This window comes from Melanotaenia boesemani, chromosome 16 (assembly GCF_017639745.1).
Source record: "Melanotaenia boesemani isolate fMelBoe1 chromosome 16, fMelBoe1.pri, whole genome shotgun sequence".
Classification (NCBI taxonomy): domain Eukaryota; kingdom Metazoa; phylum Chordata; class Actinopteri; order Atheriniformes; family Melanotaeniidae; genus Melanotaenia; species Melanotaenia boesemani.
In genome coordinates this window covers 31,696,749-31,719,954 of record NC_055697.1, presented here as the reverse complement: position 1 = coordinate 31,719,954, position 23,206 = coordinate 31,696,749, and the positions used below count along the sequence as shown (strand labels likewise).

The 23,206-nt window shown below is 40.6% G+C and overlaps 1 protein-coding gene across 2 annotated transcripts in view; it reads left to right on the top strand.

Moving 5' to 3' along the window:
- The window catches only part of LOC121656089 (synapse differentiation-inducing gene protein 1), a 29,564-nt gene extending 6,716 nt beyond the window's left edge, over nt 1-22,848 (top strand). Inside the window, exons 2-5 of one of the 2 annotated variants that reach the window (XM_042011126.1) lie at nt 6,395-6,609; nt 8,849-9,490; nt 14,527-14,664; nt 21,764-22,848. In XM_042011126.1, the coding sequence (XP_041867060.1) occupies nt 8,957-9,490; nt 14,527-14,664; nt 21,764-21,922 (831 nt within the window). In that variant the 5' untranslated portion in view covers nt 6,395-6,609; nt 8,849-8,956 and the 3' untranslated portion in view covers nt 21,923-22,848. Of the gene's footprint in view, nt 1-6,350; nt 6,610-8,848; nt 9,491-14,526; nt 14,665-21,763 lie in introns of those variants that run through there. The other variant, XM_042011125.1, reaches the window with a different exon arrangement.
- Nucleotides 22,849-23,206: the final 358 nt, after the last annotated feature.

The following is a 23,206-nucleotide window of genomic DNA, read 5'->3' as shown; positions in this document are numbered from 1 at the left end:
CTGAAGCTAGCTGCTGCTAGATGCTAGGTAAAGTGAAGGAAGTTAAATTTGTTTTAACTTCAGACAGTTTTAGACAATAAAATTACATGCAAAACCCATCTACTGTGTATTACTGCCTTCCTTGTCTTCTGCCTGTCTTCTGTGTCACATGATTATGGTAGCCAATCAGATGTCATGATTTTTTTTTTTTTTTTTTTGTAATTCTACTTTGATTTGTGTAAAGGCTCGTTTCATTTTTAATATGCCTAAATTGAAATATGCATGACTTTTTTAATCATGTAAAGCACTTTGTGTTGCCTTATATTACTTACATATTACAATATATTACTTAAAAGACTGGAGAACTGGGTGGGCCTCTCTGGCACTGCACTACTCTGGTTTAAATCTTATTTAGAGAATAGAAAATACTTTGTGTCAATAGGTAATTTTACATCTGAGCAGACAAGAATTACATGTGGAGTTCCCCAAGGTTCCATCCTGGGGCCTCTTCTGTTTAACATCTACATGCTCCCACTGGCACAGGTTATAAAGAAAAACAAAATTAGTTACCATAGCTACGCAGATGACACACAGATATATATTACAATGTCACCAGGAGATCGAGGCCCCGTACAGGCTCTTGGGAAATGCATTGAGGAGATTAATGACTGGATGTGTCTGAACTTTCTCCAGTTAAACAAAAACAAAACTGAGGTGATGGTTTTTGGAGCCAAAGAGAAACAATTAAGTGTCACCACAGAGCTTCAGTCTATACACCTAAAAACCACCAATCAGGCCAGAAATCTGGATCTAGTGATGGACTCAGACCTAAAAACCACCAATCAGGCCAGAAATCTGGGTGTAGTGATGGACTCAGACCTAAAAACCACCAATCAGGCCAGAAATCTGGGTGTAGTGATGGACTCAGACCTAAAAACCACCAATCAGGCCAGAAATCTGGGTGTAGTGATGGACTCAGACCTAAAAACCACCAATCAGGCCAGAAATCTGGGTGTAGTGATGGACTCAGACCTTAACTTTGAGAAACACATTAAGGGAATTACAAAGTCAGCCTACTATCAGCTTAAGAACATATCAAGGGTAAAAGATCTGATGTCTCAGCAGGACCTGGAAAAACTAGTCCAGCGTTCATCTTTAGTCGGCTTGATTATTGTAACAGTGTTTTTACAGGTTCTACCTAAAACATCAGTCAGACACCTGCAGCTGATCCAGAACTCTGCTGCTCCAGTCCTCACTAAGACTAAGAGAGTGGACCACATCAGTCCAGCTCTGAGGTCTTTACACTGGCTGCCGGTCCGTCAGAGAATAGACTTTAAAGTTCTGCTGCTGGTCTATAAAGCTCTGAATGGTTTAGGATCAACATACATCAGAGACCTCTTGACCCAGTATGAACCTACCAGAACCCTCAGGTCATCTGGATCCAGTTTCTGATCAGTTCCAGAGACAGAACCAGACATGGAGAAGCTGCATTCAGCTTCTATGCTCCACATGTCTGGAACAAACTCCCAGAAAGCCTCAGATCAGCTGAAACACTCAGTTTATTTAGATCCAGGTTATTTCCTGCTGTTTTTATGTAATCAATTTGATCTTTTTTAATCTTTGTTTTTCTTTCTTTCTTTCTTTCTTTCTTTCTTTCTTTCTTTCTTTCTTTCTTTCTTTCTTTCTTTCTTTCTTTCTTTCTTTCTTTCTTTCTTTCTTTTTCTTTCCCTTGCTCCCTTCCCTTGTTACCTTGCTGTAATGTTTTTATGTTTTATGTAAAGCACTTTGAATTGTCTTGTACATGAAATGTGCTATACAAATAAATTTGCCTTGCCTTCAGCTTGAAAAGCGCTTTATAAAGTTTGATTTGATTTGATTTGATTTGATTTGTTTTGATTTGATTTGATTATGCTGCTTCTAGTCCTGCTATATGAAGAAAATGCAGTAACCTTTGGTTTACAAACACTAAACAAATAAGTATTTGGTATTTTCTTTATATGGTCACTGTTCAAATATTTATAGTAAATCTCATCCAAAATATTATTGTAAAATCAAATATGGATGAAAGGGTGAAAATTGTAGATTCACTAATTAAAGGTAACAAGCTTTGTGAAGCTTCCTTCCTTCTAAACACAGAGGGAGCAATGTCTGATGATCAGCCACCAGGTGAACAGTAAGCAGGATTACAGTAGAATCTCAGATCCTTGTGAGGTGAGAAAAATATTCACAAAATGCACAATAACATTCACCCATGCATCTTTAGTGGTTCATTATCCAGATTTCTTGCCTATAAATTATCTAACTTTGCATTCTTTGCTTGACTATGTAGCTTAAGTGGACATGGCTTTAATTTAATAATTAAAGAAAGAGGATTGTCTGTTTTTATTCCCAGCCCGGTGACACCCAGGAACTCACCAGGATGGATTATCTGCACTACTCGCCACTGTTTTGGTCTCTTTTCTTTCTTTCTTTCTTTCTTTCTTTCTTTCTTTCTTTCTTTCTTTCTTTCTTTCTTTCTTTCTTTCTTTCTTTCTTTCTTTCTTTCTTTTGTCAATGTCAGACAAAAAACTTCATTTTGATAAACCTGCTCTCTTGATGTAGCAGGTGGAGGAGGGGCCACTTTAGGGAGTTATGGTCTGGGACCTCATTTATCAAACTGTGCGTAGCAAAGCAAACTACAGGTGAAATAAAATGAAAAAATGTTTAACTGGTGGGCATGGCGTGGGCATTACTGGTGTCAGAAAGGCAGAATAGTGGCAGCAGGTGGCTGATCTTGTCATAGCAGTGTCAGAAGGGAAGGCACGCCAGAGGTATCGGAACATATGGCTGAATATCTCTGTCGGTAGAACATCCGTCTGCCATGTGGGAGGCCAAAGTTCAAATCTTACATGGGTGATTCGCTTTGGAGAAAAGTGTCTCTTAATGACAGTTATGACGCCTGTAATTTAGTCACTTGTTTTAATTTATAAAATAAATATGTACAGAGACATCTGAGATTGGTTACAGTTTATTTAGTGTTAATTAATATTTCTTTCTAGTTGCTGGGTGCTCCAGCTGGGTGGGCGGGGCTCCAGCTGGGTGGGCAGTGCAGAGGGACACGATCACCACTATTAACCAGGTGGACAAGGAGTTACAGGAAATAAAGACCGTCTGGACAGAAATTAGGACAACAATAAAAAGCATTGTGTAAGAATAAATAAATAAAGGAAATCCTCCTCTTGTGTGTTTCGTTAGCGTAGCATCACTTCTAGACCTCCAGCCTCCAGTCTGGTCCCGGTCTGCTGGAATGAAGGACCAAAGCTACTTTCCACACTGACTGCTACATGCTGGCAGCAGACTGGCTCCTTATTTATCTGGATGGGTTTTATGACATGAAGTTTTGTTTCACAATGACAGAGCATGTTTTAGTGGTTGAGCTTCTTATTAATATCATCTCCCTTTTTCCTGGAAATCCTGTTTTTTTTTTTTTTGTTGTTGTTGTTTTGTTTTGTGTTTTTCCCCCGAGCGTGGCTCTTAGGAGAATTAATATGGAATGTGTCTTTATTCATATAAACCAGTTAATAAAATGATAATTACCTAGCTAAAGAAACCAGCAGGTTGCATCAGATTTCTCTGTCGTTCAGTCCTCCATCCTGAGCTGCACGAGGAGACAGTGGAGAGGAAAACCTCCAGCAGAACCAAAACCAGGAAGTTTGGGGGTGGAGAGGACACAAAAGAGGGGTCAACAAGCACCATAACTAAGCCAGGGATCACTGCTGAGAAAAAGAAAGAGAAACACAAATGAATCATTGCACTGTGGCTTATTATATTTATATTTATTGTCATTTTAGTTTATTACAGTGTTGTTGTTTTTGTTTTTTTACTAGTAGTAAAAGCGTGTCTAGTTGCTCTCTGGTCTTCTCTGTGTCTGCACCTCCTCTCCATCTCCTGTTGTTCCGTGAATCATTACGGCTGACGTGATCAGCTGACCGGCTTTTCGCTCACATTTCACATCATTTCCTTGATTTTATTCTGGACCGTTAGTGTCGCAGTTTCTCATTTATTTTAGATTATGTGTGTACGCCTGGGGTTAGAGTTTGAATGAATGAATGAATGAAATGAATGAAAAATACTTTATTAATCCCAAAGGGAAATTCAATATTGTAGTAGTAGTAATTTTTAGTAAAACAATCACATTAATTAATTAAGGGCTTTGTTCTTCAGCCTGATAGCTGCTGGAAGGAAGGATCTTCTGTATCTCTCTGTCTTGCATCGGACTTGAACAAGCCTCCCACTGAACACACTCTGTTGTTTCGTCACGTCGTTGTGTAGAGGGTGTGAAGGATCTTCCATTATCTTCGTCAGCTTGTACAGAATTCTTTTTTTGATGATCAACTCCAGCGGCTCCAGAGTTACTCCAAGCACAGAACCGGCTTTCTTGATCAGTTTGTTAATTCTTTTCAAGTCTCTGGTTCTGATGCCGCTGCCCCAGCAGATTGCTGCAAAGCTGATTGCACTTTCAACAACAGACCTGTAGAACATTTGCAACATTTTGGTGCAGACGTTAAAAGATCTCAGCTTCCTTAAGAAGTAGAGTCTGCTCTGACCTTTCTTGTAAATGTACTCAGTGTTGCTTTTCCACTCAAGTCTGTTGTCCAGCTGAACTCCAAGGTACTTGTATTCCTCCACCACCTCCACCTCCTCTCCCATGATGGAAACACTTCTATGTGTGTTCTTGTTCCTCCTGAAGTCAACAATCATCTCCTTTGTTTTCTTGGTATTCAAGATGAGATGATTGTCACCGCACCATTTCACAAACTGACCGACCAGTTCTCTGTACTCTGCTTCTTGTCCATCACTGATACACCCAACAACTGCTGAGTCATCAGAATATTTCTGCAGATGACAGAACTCAGAGTTGTACTGGAAGTCTGAGGTGTACAGCGTGAATAGAAATGGTGAAAGTACAGTCCCTTGTGGTGTTCCAGTGCAGCTGACCACCATCTCAGACACACAACCTTTCAGTCTCACAAACTGTGGTCTGTTTGTGAGGTAGTCGTAAATCCAGGTGGTTGTGGAGGGATCCACCTGGAATTTCTGCAGCTTCTCACACAGCAGAGCAGGCTGAATAGTATTAAAAGCACTTGAGAAATCAAAGAACATGACCCTCAAAGTGCTGCCTGACTGGTCCAGATGAGAGTGGGCTCTCTGAAGCAGGTATATGATTGCATCTTCAACCCCAAGCCCATTACGGTATGCAAACTGTAGTGGGTCCTGAAAGGTCTTCACCTGCTTGCTGAGGTGAGCCAGTAAGAGTCTCTCCAGGACTTTCATGACGTGAGATACTACAATTGCTGCTGCCACCTAGCGGCGCATTCTAGAACTAGTTTGCATGGAGGTGGGAAAAAAATTCCTGTTAAGTTTGGTTTTCATAAATCCCAAAAGTTGACTATGTTTTGTCATGTTCTGGTTTTTGTTCCTACACCAGCTTTATGAATGAGGCCCCAGGTCTGCAAAATCTCCACATGGTTGCTGCTCTGTAGGAGACAAAGTTGGTTGGCCCTCTGGGGCCCCCTTCTGGCTCGGGGACGCAAGCATTTAACTGTTGGTAATTAAGTTAGTAAGTGAAGTATTAACACACAATAAAATAATTAACGGCATTAATTAATTATCAGAATCAGAAATACTTCTTTAATTCCAGAGGGAAACTGCTGCATTGCAGTGCTCCTTAAAACAACTTAAATTATTTGTTAACGCATTAATAATGGATTAACGTGTCCACCCGTTTTAATATTTTACTGGTTTAATGCAGGTTCTTGTGAATTAAGTTTTAATATATGTATCATATTACTGTTATACATTCTAATTTATCTAATTTAATTAATGCTGTATATAATACCTTAATCATATTAAAATAAAATTTTCTTTTTCTTTTAACTCATTTATCCATTAATACAATTAATTATAATTTGTGAGCATTTATTTCAAACGTTTTTTTCATGAGTTTTATTCAAATTGCCCTTGAAACAGAAATATTAATGCACAGAGTAAAATGAAATGTGTGTGTGTGTGTTTTTTTAAGGGATAATTAGTATCAGTATCATATTGATGAAAAAGTAGTACTAATTATATTGACAGGGAAATTTTGGTAGGCCCTTGTGACTGCTGGTGATGATGAAGAAGATGGTGATGAAGATGGGCTGGTTTGAACCAGGAGCTGTGATTGGTCAGCAGATGTGAGGAATGATACCTGGAATCAGACACCTTCATCAATTCAGGAGATGTTTTCATCCAATCAGCTGTTTGGTGGAAAAAGGAAGATCTTTAGGACCATGGAGAGAAAATCTCTGCTGTATTCACACACACACGCACGCACGCACGCATCTCTTCTGTATTCAGTGCACATGCATCCTCCTCCTCTTCTCTTCTCCTGCAGGAGAGTCATCCTCCAGTCAGACGGACACCTGCCTGTCCGCCAGCCCGCCTTCTCCTCTCTCCTCGCGGATCTTTGTCTCCCGGAGCTGCGGATCCTCTCGGCGGGACTTTGTCAGCTCTCTGCCCGGCTCACAGCGCTCTGAGGACGGCGGGAGGACGAAGGAGAGCTCGCTCACATGGATGGATGGATGAGGCTCTCATGTCTCACCTTGGGAGGTGAGTATGTGCGCGCGTACGTGCATGCGTATGCATGTTGTCCTGTCGTGATCACCGGGATGACGTCACACTGTCGGTATTTGTTTGTTTTTCTTCATTTTTGTTTATGAAAAGATTTTTTAACACATTCATCTGTTTTTTTTTTGGGGGGGGGGGGGTGTAAACATCAGTGCATGTGCGCGTGTACGCGTGTTTGGGGGGATTTGACGTTGAGCCTTCTTATTAATGTGCTGTGGATTATTAGATTTGGATAAATATAAGCTGCATGTCGTTTCAACATTTAACACACAAACATGAAGAGGCTCTGACACACATGCATCACCAACATAAACACAACCCGCTGAAACAACTTTCATCACACACACATACACACATACACATACACACACACATACACAGCACATACGTTTTTTTGCAGAAATATTACAGAAAAACATCTGAAAATATAAATACTCCTTTATTCACTGCAGAAATTCTGTGTCTTCATTACCAACAGAAAAATTAGCAGAAATGTGTAAAAACCCTTTTTGGGCAAAATTCCTGCTTTGGGCCATTATTAATGGAACAACAAACCAACATAAAGAGAATTTTTTTTTGTTTACTCAGCATCCATTTTATCAGGTCGACCAGGTCAGACCTCCGTTTTCCTCCAGAACTGCTTTAATCCTGGTGTGATAGATGAAGCAGGAGGTGGAAACCTTCCTCAGAGGTTTTCTCCATATTGACATGACAGCATCACACAGTTGCTGCAGGTTTGTCGGCTGCATCCATGATGAGAATCTCCCGTTCCACCACATCCCAAAGCTGCTCTACTGGACTGAGATCTGGTGGCTGTGGAGGCCGTTGGAGTCCAGTGAACTCATCGTCATGTTCTAGAAAGCAGGTGGAGATGATCTGAGCTTTGTGACATGGTGCATTATCCTGCTGGAAGTAGCATCAGAAGATGCTCCACTGTGGTCATAAAGGGATGGACATGGTCAGCAACAATACTCAGGTAGGCTGTGCTGGTTAAACCAGGCCACGTTGGTACTAAGGGGCCCAAAGTGGGACGAGAAAATCTCCCCCCACCATTACACCAGCAGCAGCCTGAAGCGTTGATCCAAGGCAGGATGGATCCATGTTTTCATGATGTTTCCAGCAGATTCTGAACCGAGCATCTGAATGTGGAGCTGAAATGGAGACTCATCAGACCAGCAACGTTTCTCCATCTTCTATTGTCCAGTGTTGGTGAGTGTGTGTGAATTGTAGCCTCAGTTTCCTGTTCTTAGCTGACAGGAGGCACCCGGTGTGTCTTCTGCTGTAAACCATCTGCTTCAAGGCTGGACATGTTGTTCTATTCTATTCTATTCTACAGTCATTTAGCAGACACTTTTATCCAAAGCGACTTACATTTGAGAGTAAGAACAACACAAGCATGAATTCAAACAAGATGGGACGTCATAATTAAGTGATAGTCAGACCGCTTTGAGTCCAGTTGGACCAGGTGCTGTCATGTAGTGCTAGAGGCAGTGCATATATTTTTTTTTCTTTTTTTTTTTTTTAAGTCATTTTATTTAAATACACGATCACGATTTCAACACATAATATCAACTTGGTCATAAGTGCACACAGCTTCTTCAGTACTTGGTTGAGCCAAAGAGCTGGACGTGTTGTGTGTTCAGAGATGCTGTTCTGCAGATCTTGGTTGGAACCAGTGCTGACTGGACTTCCTGTTGTCTTTCTATCATCTCCAACCCGTCTGCCCATTCTCCTCTGACCTCTGACATCAACCAGACATCCTGGTCCAGACAACGGCTGCTCGTTGGATATTTTCTCTTCTTCAGACCATCTCTGGAAACCCTGGAGATGGTTGTGGGTGAAAATGCCAGTAAATACAAAGACCAACAACCATGCCACATTCAAAGTCACTTAAATCCCCTTTTTTTCCTCGTTCTGATGCTCAGTTTGAACTTCAGCAAGTCGTCTTCACCACGTCTCCATGACTAAATGCTGCCATGTGGTTGGCTGATTACATATTTGTGTTAACAAACAGTTGGACAGGTGGACCTGATGAGGTGGTGAGAGTGTTTTTTTTCAGCTTTTACACCAGATTTGTCCACAAGGAGGACAATTTACTGTGACTCACAGTGGTTCAGACTTCTTATTATTGGCTCACTGCAGAAATGTCCTCAGGGTGCAGGTAGGTGATTCTAGTTTTATCTTCAGTTGCTGATTAAACTTCACATTTTCTGTTTTTCAGGAGAGTTCAGTGTGAGATGCCTGACCTTTGACCTCTGACCTCTCTGTGAAACCTCTCTGAGGAAGGTCATAGGAGGAGGAGGAGTGACCAGCAGAGATCTGAAGAACTATGGAGGGAGGAGAAGAGGAGAAAAGTACAGGGGAGGAGGCTGAAACCTCCTCCAAGCTGTGGAGAGCCTCACTGAGAGGAGGAGACACCTGCAGACCAAACGGCCTCATCAACACCCACAGTTTGGGGGCGGAGCCTCAGGAGGCGCTGCTTTCGGTGTACTCAGCTCCTCAGTATCAGGGTCATGTGATGGTCAGCGCAGCCCCTCTGCAGGAGCAAAGCAGAGCTCCTCCTCAGCTTCTGAATCCCAGAGCTCTACTCTGCCACCAGGCACTGTCAGACCCCGCCCCCGGTCTCTTCATCTGCCCAGAAATCATGCAGGCGTGGGGGGAGGCTGGAGGAGGCGACTGCTGTGAGACCACCTTCATAGAGGGGCACGGTCCTGGCACCTCCTACTCCCCTGCAGTGGCCCGCTCCACAAAGGAGGTGCTGTTGTTTGCTGATGGGAAGTTTCTGGAGTTTTCTGGAGAAGACGCAAACATCCACACGCTGTCGTACGACATCGATGATGAGGACGACTTCCAGGAGCTCGAGGTGAGAACCGCAGAGTCATGGAAACAAACTCTTTAGGTTTGGGTTTGCATTCTGGTTCTGCTTCTGGTTCTGGTGTGGGTGTTCTGCAGAGTCTCTTAGTTGCAGTATTATGAGTTACCACTAGGAGCTCAGTAACAACATGTAGTAATTCGGCTTAATTAATTAATTTCTGTTTATTGGACATCATCTATAGCAGCATTAATAACAGAGGAATATCTGCTTTGTGTCAGATTGTAGCTCTCTGAGCTATTTTCTATCTGCAGTCCCTGAGATGCTCATGAATTTAAATTAAATTAAGTAAAGAAAAAATACTTTATAAATCCCAGAGGAAAATTGCAAATGATTAATTTTTAATATATATATATATATAGCTGCACGGTGGTGTGGTGGTTAGCACCGCAGCCTCACAGCAAGAAGGTTGCCGGTTCTAATCTTGGCTGTGGAAGGTTCGAACCTTGAGGGCGGTGACCTTTCTGTGTGGAGTTTGCATGTTCTCCCCGTGTATGCGTGGGTTCTCTCCGGGTTCTCTGGCTTCCTCCCACCGTCCAAAGACATGCATGATAGGTTAATTGGTTATTCTAAATTCTCCCTAGGAGAGAGTGTGTGTGTGTGTGAATGGTTGTTTGTCTATTTGTGTTGGCCCTGCGACAGACTGGTGACCTGTCCAGGGTGTACCCTGCCTCTCACCTGTTAAAATGCTGGGATAGGCTCCGACCCGTAATGGAATAAGCGGTCAAGATAATGGATGGATGGAATTTTTAATATATTTAATTAATTAATTAATTTATCATAAATCATAAATGAAAATAAAATTATTAAAAACAAGATAAATTAAAAGTTAGTGTGCAGAATTCATGCATAGGCGCATGAGAAATGTATTTAACCTGGATTTAGAAGTTTCTACATATTCGTGAAATTTTAATCTCCACTGGCAGTTTGTTCCACTTGTTTGCAGCATAACAGCTAAATGCTGCTTCTCCATGTTTAGTCTGGACTCTGGTCTGGACTAAGAGCTCTGCTAGGTTTATATTTAACCCAAAAGAAACATATACAAGCTGAGCTGAAGTGGTCCAGGGAGCGACCCCTGGGGGACTCCACGAGTCAAGCCACTTGTTCAGATTCATAGAAAACAATACTGAGCACAGATTCCAAAAGTAAAAAAAAAAGTAGTATCAAAAATACAACAAAGTACGTGTGAGATTACCCTATTTAACCCTAATATCTTTTTGTTTCTGTCCAAAATATTTTGTCACACTTTTCATTCTGTTGGGAGTTTGATTCATTCTCTTAGTGTTTTAAATGAAAATGCTGATTTTCTTATGGCTATCAGCGCATTGCCCAGTGAATGTTGACCATGTTATCCTGCTCATCTGTTCAGAGGTTAATTTAATAAAGTTTTTAGGTGGTGGAAGTGTTGTATTATTGGTAATCTTAAAGAGGAAATATAAATTTACAAATTAAATGTTACTTTCCAAGTTTAACATATTGTGTTTAACTTGCAAAGTAACTGTGGAGAGTATCTGAAGGTGATTTTGTCATGTCCAGGATCCTCAGTACCTTATTATAGGGCAGCTCAGGCAGATTGATGGTTGTCTTGTCTGTAACCAACATGATACCAAATGATAAATGAGACAAAATCATCCTTCATGTAGATTTTGGCTCCCCCTGTTGTCAATGAGTTTATTTTATTTTATTTTTTTCTTGTACTCCTGAAGTTGGAAAAATTGTATTTTAAGGTACGACAAACATTTTAATATGTTTTTTAAGCTGAGCTAAAAAGCAATGCCTAGGTATCTGAACTCATCAACAGATTTAGAATTTTACCTGCTTGAGAAGTACATTGTTGTTTCTCCTACATTTAATGTCAAACAACATTTAGCTGTCTCATCACCTGGAATAACTTAGCCGCCACTTTCCATGTGCGTGTTGTCAGTATACATTTGGACATCAACATAATCACACGAAGATGGGAGGTCATTGATGTATAGGTGTCGTGATTCCTGGTTTATGTTCCTTGGTTTACTTATGTTCTTGTTTCATGTGTTTGGTTTTTGTTATGTTCATGGTTTATGGCACGGGTGGCCAACGTTGGTTCTCAAGAGCCACAATCCTGCAGGTTTTCCCAATTTCCCTGCTCCAGCACACCTGACTTAAACTAATGAGTCATTGTGCAGATCCTTGTAGGCTGTTGGATCCATTTAATTTGCGTCAGGTGTGCTGGAGCAGGGAAATTTGGAAAACCTGCAGGATTGTGGCTCTCGAGAACCAACGTTGGCCACCCCTGGTTTATGTTCTTAGTTTCTTGTACTTTGGGTCATGTTTAGCTCTGTGTTGTGTTTTGGTTTCCAGCTCATTAGTGCACCTGGTCTGATTTTTTCATTCACCTCACCTGTGCCTCGTTAATCCTTCAGTTTATTTAAGCCATTGTTTTCAGTTCCTCCCTTGCCGGTCCAGAACGGATCCTTGTGGTACCCCCATGGTGCAAACCTCCACTTGTGATGCTACATTGTTTAAGGATCACCCATTTACGTAGGATTATAGCCAGTTTTGTGAAAATCTAAAAAGACCGCACCTACCACCTCCACTTTGTCCAAACTAGATTTTAAGGATTCTACAAAAAAGCAGCATGCTATTAGTCCTGAAGCTAAACTGCTTGGAATGCAGGTAGGTTTTTTAATCTAGCTGTTTAATACTTACATAAAATGTGTCTGAACACTGTGGCAATATCATGTGACCCTGCTGACCAATCACAACAGACCATTGACTGAGTACAGTACCTCCTGTGGCACCAGGGGATTTAGTAGTAATGTGATCTATACAGAAGTTCAAAATGCAGACAATTTACAGTTTCACAGCTATTACATGAGTTCAGCTCAGATCACACTCCATCCTCCATCCTTCCTCCTCTCCCTCCTCTTCCTCTGAGTGTCAGCTGTTCAGTCTCCAACCTGCTTCATCGAAGAGCTGAGAGGAGCTGCAAAGAAGATGGAGAGAAGGATGAGGAGGAGGAGGAAAGATGAAGGAGTTGCATTCCACCGATCCATGAATTTATTTCAGACACAGAAGAAAAGTGTGAAGGACCCTTTGCTTTCATCACAGTCTTTACAAAAGGTTATGTTCAGACTTCAACTGTTGCTTATTGATTCATCTTCCTGTCTGTTGCTGTCATCCATCCATCCATCCATCCATCCATCCATCCATCCATCCATCCATCCAGTGATGTGACTCTGAGCGACACATTTTCATCCTAACAGCCAATCGGTTTATAGACGATTAGCAGTGATTACGTCTCAGTGAAGTCCAGCTTTAATCTGCTCTGTTGCTCTAATACCTGTGGGTGGGGAGTGGGGGGTGGGATTAATGACAGATTAGTAATAAAACACAGATTTCCTCACAGCCACACACCTGAAATTCACCTGAACTTTTCCTCAGAAATGTGAGCTTTAGCTGTAGTTTTTCCTGAAGACCCAGCAAACAGTTTTCTCTTTCAGCCTGAACGAGCCTCACGTCTCACTGAAGGTTCCGGTTTACAGAACCAGAACCACAGCTGCTGCAGAGGCAAATGAAGACGTCAATAAAATCCTTAAACCAGATCAGAACCCTGAGACGATCCAGATCAGCCCGGTCTGCAGAGACTTTATGATCAAATGTGGTTTCCACTCAAATTAATTCAGCTTTATTTGTACCAGTGCACAACAATGTCATCTCAAGAGGCAAGTTACAGTCCAATTAATTGTAGTCCAGTTATGATCTAATTTATACAAACCCATTATATGATCCCCATTAATGTAATTTATAATTACTGTGTTCATATAAACCAGTTAATAAAATGATAATTACCTAGCTAAACAAACCAGCAGGTTGCATCAGATTTCTCTGTCGTTCAGTCCTCCATCCTGAGCTGCACGAGGAGACAGTGGAGAGGAAAACCTCCAGCAGAACCAAAACCAGGAAGTTTGGGGGTGGAGAGGACACAAAAGAGGGGTCAACAAGCACCATAACTAAGCCAGGGATCACTGCTGAGAAAAAGAAAGAGAAACACAAATCAATCATTGCATTGTGGCTTATTATATTTATATTTATTGTCATTTTAGTTTATTACAGTGTTGTTGTTTTTGTTTTTTTACTAGTAGTAAAAGCGTGTCTAGTTGCTCTCTGGTCTTCTCTGTGTCTGCTCCTCCTCTCCATCTCCTGTTGTTCCGTGAATCATGACGGCTGACGTGATCAGCTGATCGGCTTTTCTCCCTTGTAGTGTTTGTTTATTGTTCAGCTGAGTAGGAGGAAACTGTTGATGGTTCATTCCAGCACATTTTTATCCCGAAGTATTGTTCTTGGCAGGACCTTGTCAAACACAGTAGTTGACAGGTGGTAGACAGGGTTTATACGTCAGCTATGCAGGGGCGGGTACAGAAAAGTTTTGAAGGGGGGCCAGGCAGGAGTACTGGCCAGGAAAAGGGGGCACAAATGAAACCTTTGTGTTTTTATCCAGATCATCAGTTTTATCAGTTTTCTTCATAAATATCAGCTGTTTAACTTAGTTTGTCAACATCTGGTGGTTTTATGACAGATATTATCACCATGTGATAATGTGTAGGTGGTTGATGAGATGGCAATGTATGAATTCTGCATCATGATCTAGAACATGGTAGGTAGGGATGATACAGAGCAACACACAGAAGTACATTACTTGATGCATTTACTGACCCTTGGACATCTGATGTTTACCCAAGGGAAGGTCAATTAACACTAAACAATTGTATGCAATGGCTTGCAATTAAAAAGGGCAAATTCCAGGCAAAGTTGCAAATGGTGATAATTCATGATTAATTTGTAAGCTGTGATTAATATGATTAAAATTTTTAATCATCTGACAACTATATATATATATATATATATATATATATAAGACTGTCTAGTCAGTTAGATTTATAAACTACAGACAGCTCAATGGTCTGAATTTGCCCCTTTAATTGTGTTATACTTGAGCATTGGTTGGTTTCTGTGTGTGACACAATTCTGTGTGTATGTCTGATCAGAGCGATTACTCCAGCGAATCAGAAAGTGAGGACACCTTCTTGCTGATGCCTCCCAGGGATCACCTGGGCCTCAGCGTCTTCTCCATGCTCTGTTGCTTCTGGCCACTTGGCATTGCCGCCTTTTACCTGTCGCACAAGGTGAGAACTTAAAACACTTGTCATGGTTTCACACACTTACACTAAAACATGAAAATAAAAACTTTTTCACTTAGATGTCTGCTGATAAATTCTATAGGTGATTGTTCTCCTGGGGATCTGTATTAAAATCAGCTGCTTTATACAGAAAATATCCCTCAGATTCTAGCAGCTTCTGGTTCATATTAAATGTGAAATATGAAAAAATGAGGTTACAGTTCTGCATCTACTTGTTAGAATTTGTTCATTTTATTTAATGGAAAATGGTTTAATGAAGGCTCAGAACAACACTGGTTCTGTAGGGAGATTGGAACAAAAGGCTTTTCCAAGACTGAAAGGACATAAGTCAGAACCTGAAGCTATGAAACTGTTTCAGCTGTGTTGAGCTGACAGAGATTTTAGTCCAAACATGATATCAACTCTTGTGCAGAACTGTTAGCTCCATGAGTCGTTTTATTGGCTCTATTAGCTAAGAAAACAGTTAGCTACATTAGCTGACAGTTCTGTAAGCTTGATTAGCTAAAACTGTTATTTTCATTAGCTGACAATTCTGTTAGTTGCATTAGCTAAGAGTTTACTCCATTGGCTAAAAGAAGTACAGCTCCATTAGGTTATAGTTCTGTTGACTCTATTAACTAAGAAAACTGTTAGCATTGGCTGACAGTTTTCTTAGTGTTGTTTATTTGTTGACAACTTTCCCTCTTCTCGGTGCCACTCTGTTGTTTCCTTCTTTTGGTGTTCTTGGTGCCGTTCTGTTGTGAATTACTTTAAGCAAGGGATGTGACAAAAATACTTGAAGGCAAAAAAGCTCCGGACACCAACTTGATGTATAATGAAAAATATGGTTTTATTACCAAAAGTGACATCTTAAACAGATATGCAGAATCTGTGAGGTCTCTCGGCCAGTCTTTCAAAAACCCATTGAATATACGTGTCAGCCACTTATGCTGCATCTTACATGATGCTATGCTTAGATACTACTAGGAACTTATTAACCTGTCCATACATGGTATCTAAAATTCACTGATTCTTTGCAAATAGCAGTCTGCTTTATAGCTGCAGCCAAATATAGTCCTAATCTAGGCAATGTTAATTAATTCTAATTATGAAATGCTGAGAATCAGACACTACATTAACTCCATTAGCTAATAGTTTAATGCATTAGCTAATGTTAGCTCGATCAGCTAAAGGTTCTGTAGCTCTATTAGGTTACAGTTATTGGCTTTCTTAGCTACAAAAATAGTCAGCTCCATTAGCTGACAGTTCTGTTAGCTCAATTCACTAATAGCTAGCTCCATTAGCTAATGTTAGCTCCATTAAGCTAAAAGAACTGTAGCTCCATTATGTTAAAGTTCTCTTGGCTCTATTAGCTTAAAGAACTGTTAGCTCTATTAGCTTAAAGTTCTGTTAAATTGATTGGCTTACAGTTTTGTTATCTTCATTAGTTAACAGAACTGTTAAGTCCATTACCTAAAAGAAATCTAAGCTCCATTAGTTGATAGTTCTGTGAACTTCATTAGCTTAGAGTTTTGCTGGCTTCATTAGCTAACAATTGCTAGCTCCATTAGCTAACGGTTCTCCATCAGCAAGTGTTCAAACATTCGCTAATGGTCTCACCGAGTCCTCACAGGGACCATTAGCTTCAGTACTGACTGAAGAAGTGTTGAAGCTAATGTGTCAACAGCTGTTGAACAAACACTTGTTCATCAAGTTTTGAAACACTTTTTCACTGGGCACTCTGCATTTGTTGCTTTTACAACTGTTCAGAAACACTGACTAAATCAACTATATTTTGTATTACCAAACCCACTGAGGGAGTGTGTAAGCAGCCTAACCTTTCTAGATCTTTGTAGTAGATGTTTTCTGGTGGTATTTTACCAAACCTCCCACTTCTGAACTTGTTAACATGGAATTTACAGGTAATACGGTTAGGAATTGGGAAAAACAACATCGTCTTTAATGTTGCACAGCTGATGTTAATGAGCAGATTGACCAAACAAAGATGTCCTGCTGTTACCTTTGTTGTGGTGGTTCATCGTGATATTATCTTCAGATTCTGGATCCAACATTTTTGGTTGGATCTGAACTGATGTCATGATCCTGAACAGCCTTGATTGTCCAAGGTTTCATTTGTTTATGAGCTGCAGTAACTTCCTGAATGGATGTTCATGTTCAACTTACACCCACGCCTCCAGGAATTTGATCAATCAGAAGACACTTCCGGCAGCAGAAAGTTCTCCTTCATTCTGATATAATTACCACCTGTTTAAAGTTACAATGATGAGCTTATTAAGCTGATTGGGAGGTACCAAAGTTTAAGAAATAAATACATGGAAATGATCAGGTCACTGTCAGATCAACTTTAGGAAATATTAGAAATAAAGAAAACCACTTTTAGTTTTGCTTCAGTATTGAGAATTAAGCTGAAGCTACTTCTGGTTCTGTAAGATCGAAGTATGTCCTCCACCACCAGTGTGTGATACAGTGTGTGTATGTGTGCAGACTGCTGATGAGCTGCTCTGCTGCAATTTCTTCTTCTCTGTCTGTTTTTGGAACATTCATACGAACAGCTCCCACACACACTTGTCCTTATGTAACTGATCTGCAGTCAGCTGGAGGAGGAAGAGCGCACTGCCTCTTCATCTGTTTATTCGACCCATTAAGTGTAAGGACAGAAAATAAAGATCTAGAAATAAGGTGTTGTTTTTTTTTTTACTCAGCCAGGATCATATCTGTGTTTTGACAATTGATTACAGACTGAGGTTGAGAATGTTAAGCTGAGGATGAGGTGTCATTAAGATCCATCAGAATCTTCGGAGGATGAAATGAAGCGTTTCCAGCAGCTGTCTGAGGTCCAATCGCTTCAAATGGACTTCTGTTTAAAACATGTGCTGTCAGTCATGAAGTGGTAGCTGCACGTGTTGTGGATGTGGTTTCCATGGCAACTCCACACCTACAGCTCAAAAAGAAATGAGGCTGGTTGCCACTGGCAACACTTCCCACACAGAAATCCATTAGTGAGCTTTGCAGCAGGAGGAAGAGGAAGAGGAGGAGGAGCAGGGAGTTGATGTCTCAGTGTAGAACTTAAAGGCCAATTTATGCTTGTCGCAGATGACAGATACGCTAACGGACGGACAGTTTCGACCATTTGCTTTGGTCCATTTTTTAGGTAGCTTAGCTATCTGTTACTTGAGGCAGAAGACGGAGCAATACCACTGGAAATCACGGGGGCAGTACTAAGCAGAATAACTGACATGGGACCAACGAAAGAAAATAAAACAAGAAAAACAAGAGGATCAGGAAGGAAACAAAAAAGCAGAAGAAGAATGAAGACAAGGACAACTGTAAAAATTGTGCAAGCTTTTGAAAAAAGGATGTGAGTGTTAAGGGCGTGTTTGGCGGTTAGAAACAACTTCGGAAACAACTTTATAACGGTGCATTACCGCCACCAAACGGTGTCTGAAACGGACATCGGGTCGCTGGAATGAACTCTGAACTTGCCCACTTGTGGAGGAATTTACTTTTTCTTTTTTTTTTTAATTCAGTTGCGCCGCCGGTGGAGGAATTGATTTAACAATCATGGTAACGCTACAGAGCCATGGAAGTATGGGGACGGTGACGTATGACGTTTAAAACGAACAGTGCTATTTGGGCCTTAAGACTAATATTTTTCGCCCCCGAGGTGTCGCTAGATGAGCACTTAACTGACACCTTGTCACTACTTTCTTTTCTTCTGTCTATTAGGGACTTAAGTGTATTTAATGCTCACCACAACATTCCATAAATAATAAAGTTCTGGACGTTCACAAGCAACATCCATTTCATAAAGCCAAGTTATCCCTATAAAGCTGGGAGTCCAAAATATATCACACTAGCTGGGTCGCAACTCAGGGTCTGCATACTTCGAAGTGCCGATTCGTTGGCTATCTGCGTCATAGTGGTGCACCAAGCACTGTCCCATTTGGAAGGAACCTCCGAATCCACCCTACAAACCTGCACTTTGTTCAGCCTGTAGCGAAAGCTGCTGGTGATGGATCCTTTGCGGCCTCTTTTCTCCCAGAATTCATTTTGCACAAGATGACGGAGAAAAAGCAACAAAGCTCAGGAGAGTTTTTTTTTTTTTTTTTTAGTAGAAACATGACAAAACCAAGTACATTAAAACGTGTTTAGTAAACGGTGGCATTAAATTTCTGTAATATTTGATTTTACTGGATTTTTAAGAGGTTAATGAAGAGTGTATTTGCTTGAAAACAACAGAAACTCAGATAGTTTTTTTGTTTTTCACATTATTACTCAGTTGGTGTTAATGTTCATTAAAGTGTCCCATGATATGCAAACTTAATAATTCCAGAGGTTTAAGTAATTTAACATGGATGGGAAACAACCGTCGGCTAGGTAGACTGTCCCATTTCACGAATGGTGAGCAGACTTCCAAGTGTGCAGACTACAAATATTCAATATTAATTAATTAAATTATTGATTTCTTTATTCATTTTTCAAAAGTTTGAAAATAATATTTTCTTTTTTTTCTTATTGCACACAGTTATTTCAGGCCACAGTTATTTGATGCACTAGTGAAGGGATCACCAACTATGGACCTGTTGAGCCAATGTCCTGCATGTTTTACATGTTTACCAGCTGCAATACACCAAATTATGAATTGGTCATTAAAAGGCTTGTGCAGAACTTTTCTTTTCAGATGATTTGAATCAGGTGTGTTGCTAAAACCAGCTGGACAGGTGGTGATCCTGCACTGGAGTGCAGCATATTGACCCTCCTCTCTATATTCAAGAAAAGAAATGCTATGGACAGCAGTATTAGTATTTTAAATTTCTCTAGGGACAGAGCATTGGTCAGTTTAGATCAGAGCTGTAACTAAATGCTGATAGATAAAGGGTGAGTACAGATTTTAAATTCCTTGGATATTATAAAGCATCTTCTAAGCAGACCAGACAGCAGATTACTCCTAATTTCAACTAAAAGTGACTTGGACCTAAGATTTAGAAACATAAGTCTAAGAAAAAAAGGACTTGTGAATATCTCTGGGACAAGTATTGAACTTTGGGGTTGGGCTCCTCATATTACCCCTGTGGTAATGACAGCTTTCTTTTCACGTGCAGGATAGGATTAGCAGTTCAAGGTCTCTCAAATTATTAGACAGTTTGACAATGGGCCGGTCATTGAAGATGGCTTTAGCTTCACTAATAAGTGGAAGAATCCAGCACTGTCCAGTACACTTCCATGTCACTTGATGGTGAGAAGTTCCAGGGATTTCCTCACCATCAAGATAAGATAAGCAAAATGAATGATTTGCAAATGAATAGTGTAATTACAGTGGGGATGAAGGAGCGGTGGCATTGCCTCTGTCTTCATAGGAAGCCCTACTCCTGTTGCTGTGATTGGTCTACATCAGCCCTGTGACCGCTGATTGGTCAGAAAGTGTAATTAAATCTAATTGGTGATTACAGGAACTATTTTCTGCCAAAGGGGCGGTTAATCGGGTTTCCACAGTTCATTATGAACTCGCGTTAGAAAGACAAGGTCAACTAAGGATCCCCCCTTGTCAATAATAATGTTAAAGTCTAAAAATCTAGTTATCTTTTTGATTAATCTGTTAATTACAAATTTTCTGACATTAGTATGGTGCTCATTTTACCCAGCGACAGTGAAGGCAGCAGCTGAATTTTCTTATTTCCTGTAACATCCAGGGGAGATGTGACTGGTCTCAGATCAGATTAAATAAAATCAGCCACTGAGCAGTTAAAAGATGAAAACATGGTCGCCCCCTGTTGAGGAGGTCTGCATGATGGGAGTCTTTATCTTCTTAAACTGACAAACAACTGAACAAAGCGATCAGATAAACCGGCGCAATCAGAGCAGAACTGGTCTGTCACTGGACCAGTTATCTCTCTTCATGATTTACTGCCAGCCTGCAGTGGCTAACGCTCGTTTTCTGATGGTTTTAAATTCTGCATGAAGTTTGATTAGAGATCAGTTTGTTTTCAGAGTTTGGAGACAAAATAGACAGCAGGCTGTGGACAGTGATGTTGAGACTTTTCTAAAAGATGCCTGAATGTTTGAGAAGCTTCTGGAAACAGATCATCAGCAGTTACTGCTGCACCCCCGAAGTCTCAAACCAAACAGGAAGTTTGGCTTCCTGATCAGATTAGCTTCATTAAAAACTGATTACAGAGCAGAGACTGGACTCTGTTCTTCCTCTGACTTTAATCTGGTTTCTTCTTCTCGGTGTCTGTGGAGCAGAGTTTAGACTGAAGTTTCCACCTGATTTGAATCCTTTGAATGAATTTGTCCTTCGTTTAGTGAAGTTTTAGGAATATTTCTACATTATCTGTGCTAGCCTTTTACATACCCTAATCACAACTCATCTGTTAGTTCAAATCTGACTGGGTGACATATGCTGTTAGGTGTTAAAAACAATCTATTATTCTAACATTCTGTTATTATAGTATCGTATTTACAGTGTGTCATTGAACATATCTGAAGCTGCAGTGAACTATGACACGTTTTTGCAGGAAGTTCAGGGAGGCTGTTCTGTTTGTATTTTCCCTTCATACTTTGCTTTTATCTCACGTTCAGACACAAACTATTTATGATCTGTGATCCCAGGTCTGTCTCACTGCCTTGATGCCCAGAACTCTCCTTGTGTTTGGGTAGAAGGTGTTCACATCTGCTCACTTTACTTGGCGAAACAGTCAAACATCAGACCCTCGTTGGCCTCCCCGAGTTTAAAACTCTTGCCACAGACATGTTGATGGGGGATATGGGATTGTGCAGATTCTTTGCTGCAGGTTAGGCTTTAAAATGGTGAAGGGTCTTTGTTTCAAAACTGGTTTAATGTGTGTTTTAATAGTGTTAGGTATTGTATGATGTATTGTCCTGTGTAATGTTTCTTGTTTGTGCTATTGCTGCCACGTTGGCCGGGCCATGCCTGCCTAGTAAAACAAGGGTTAAATAATTCTTTTTTAAAGGAACAAACACATGAAACCAATAAACCACGATACCTCATTCAACATTCTGGGAAATATGAAAATGCCAATTACCTCTGCCTGTCATTGCTTAATGGCCTTTCTTCTTCTTCCAGACCAACAAGGCGGTGTCTAAGGGAGACTTTCACCTGGCCAGCTCCAGCTCAAGGCGGGCTCTCTTCCTCGCTGTGCTCTCCATAACCATTGGCACGGGTATTTACGTGGGCGTAGCCGTGGCGCTCATTGCCTACCTCTCTAAGAACCACCAGTGGTAGCTGTGACATCAGGGAGGGAGGTTACCCATCAGCCCCTCCTCTCCTTCTGGAGCGCCGCTCTCAGGTGAGCGTTTGGTCGGCACTTTGAGCCGTCATGATGAGCTGGAGGAGGACTTCCTGTATGCAGACAGCAGTGGCAGAATCAACCTGTGCAGGTTCAACAGGTAACTCCACCTAAAACTGTTGGATCAGTCAGATCCCAGGAACGCTCAGAGGAATGGTGGGAGGTTTGAGACAAGACACTTTCCTTGTCTCGGATTGTTTTAAAGAACTTTTCCAGGATTAAGATTTTCTCTCTTTCCCCCATCAGTTGGTGAACCTTCTTCTTAAATGATGATCCACGCAGCTGCAACCACGAAGCCCATCATCCTCTGTGGAGATTTTAGAGCAACAGATTTTAAAGGAAGCTCCACCAAAGTTAATAAGATCCAAACCTGGAAGTTTGAGTCTGATCGGACAAACACTGAAAATGTACCAGGAGCTAAGCAGATAATGTTGCTGCCTTCGAGTTACCCTGAAAACCAGAAGTCTGAATCAGGTCATTTTTACATATGTGATCTAAGAGTTGGAAAGAAACATGGCTGCCTTCAGATTAACAAGAATATGCTCATCAACAGCTGAACTGGAGCACTGAAAAGAAGCTGAGAGGGATAACTTCTTGTGGTGTTTTCTGATTTTTTCCTGGTTAAAAATCACAAATTCGCAGATTCACAAACAACAAAAGAAACAGTTTGAAGTTTTATTTTTCTCTAAAAACAGCAGCATCTGAAGCAAAAACAGAAATCAGGAGTAAAATGAAATGTAAAACGTAATGATTTCATTCAACTCTTGAACAAGAAGTTCGTTTTTATTTCCTCTCCTTTTCATTATTCTTTCATTTAATTTTGAGTCTTGTTGATGTGAATAAAATCAATGTGGGGACATCAGATGCTTCTTTTTTAAATCAGATTAGATGTTTAACCGTTTTTGATGACTCATCTTCCACTCTTGCCGTGAACCAACTTTGTCTCCAAACACTTTTGAATCAGAGTAAAGCTGTCGATTGGTGGGCGGAGCCTGAAGATCTGACCAATCAGAGAAGCTCCGTCTGATTTAAAAGGAAATATAAAGTAGAGAATGGCGGCTTTTTTTTTTTTTTTTTTTAGAAATTTATGTTTTATTTTTTATAAACATCTGAACGTCCTCTCATTTATTGAAAGCCAAACATCAATTGTTGAAGTTTTATTGTTTGTTTTTTTGATGTTTCCTGTTTATTTTCAGACTTACTGACGATAAATTAACAAA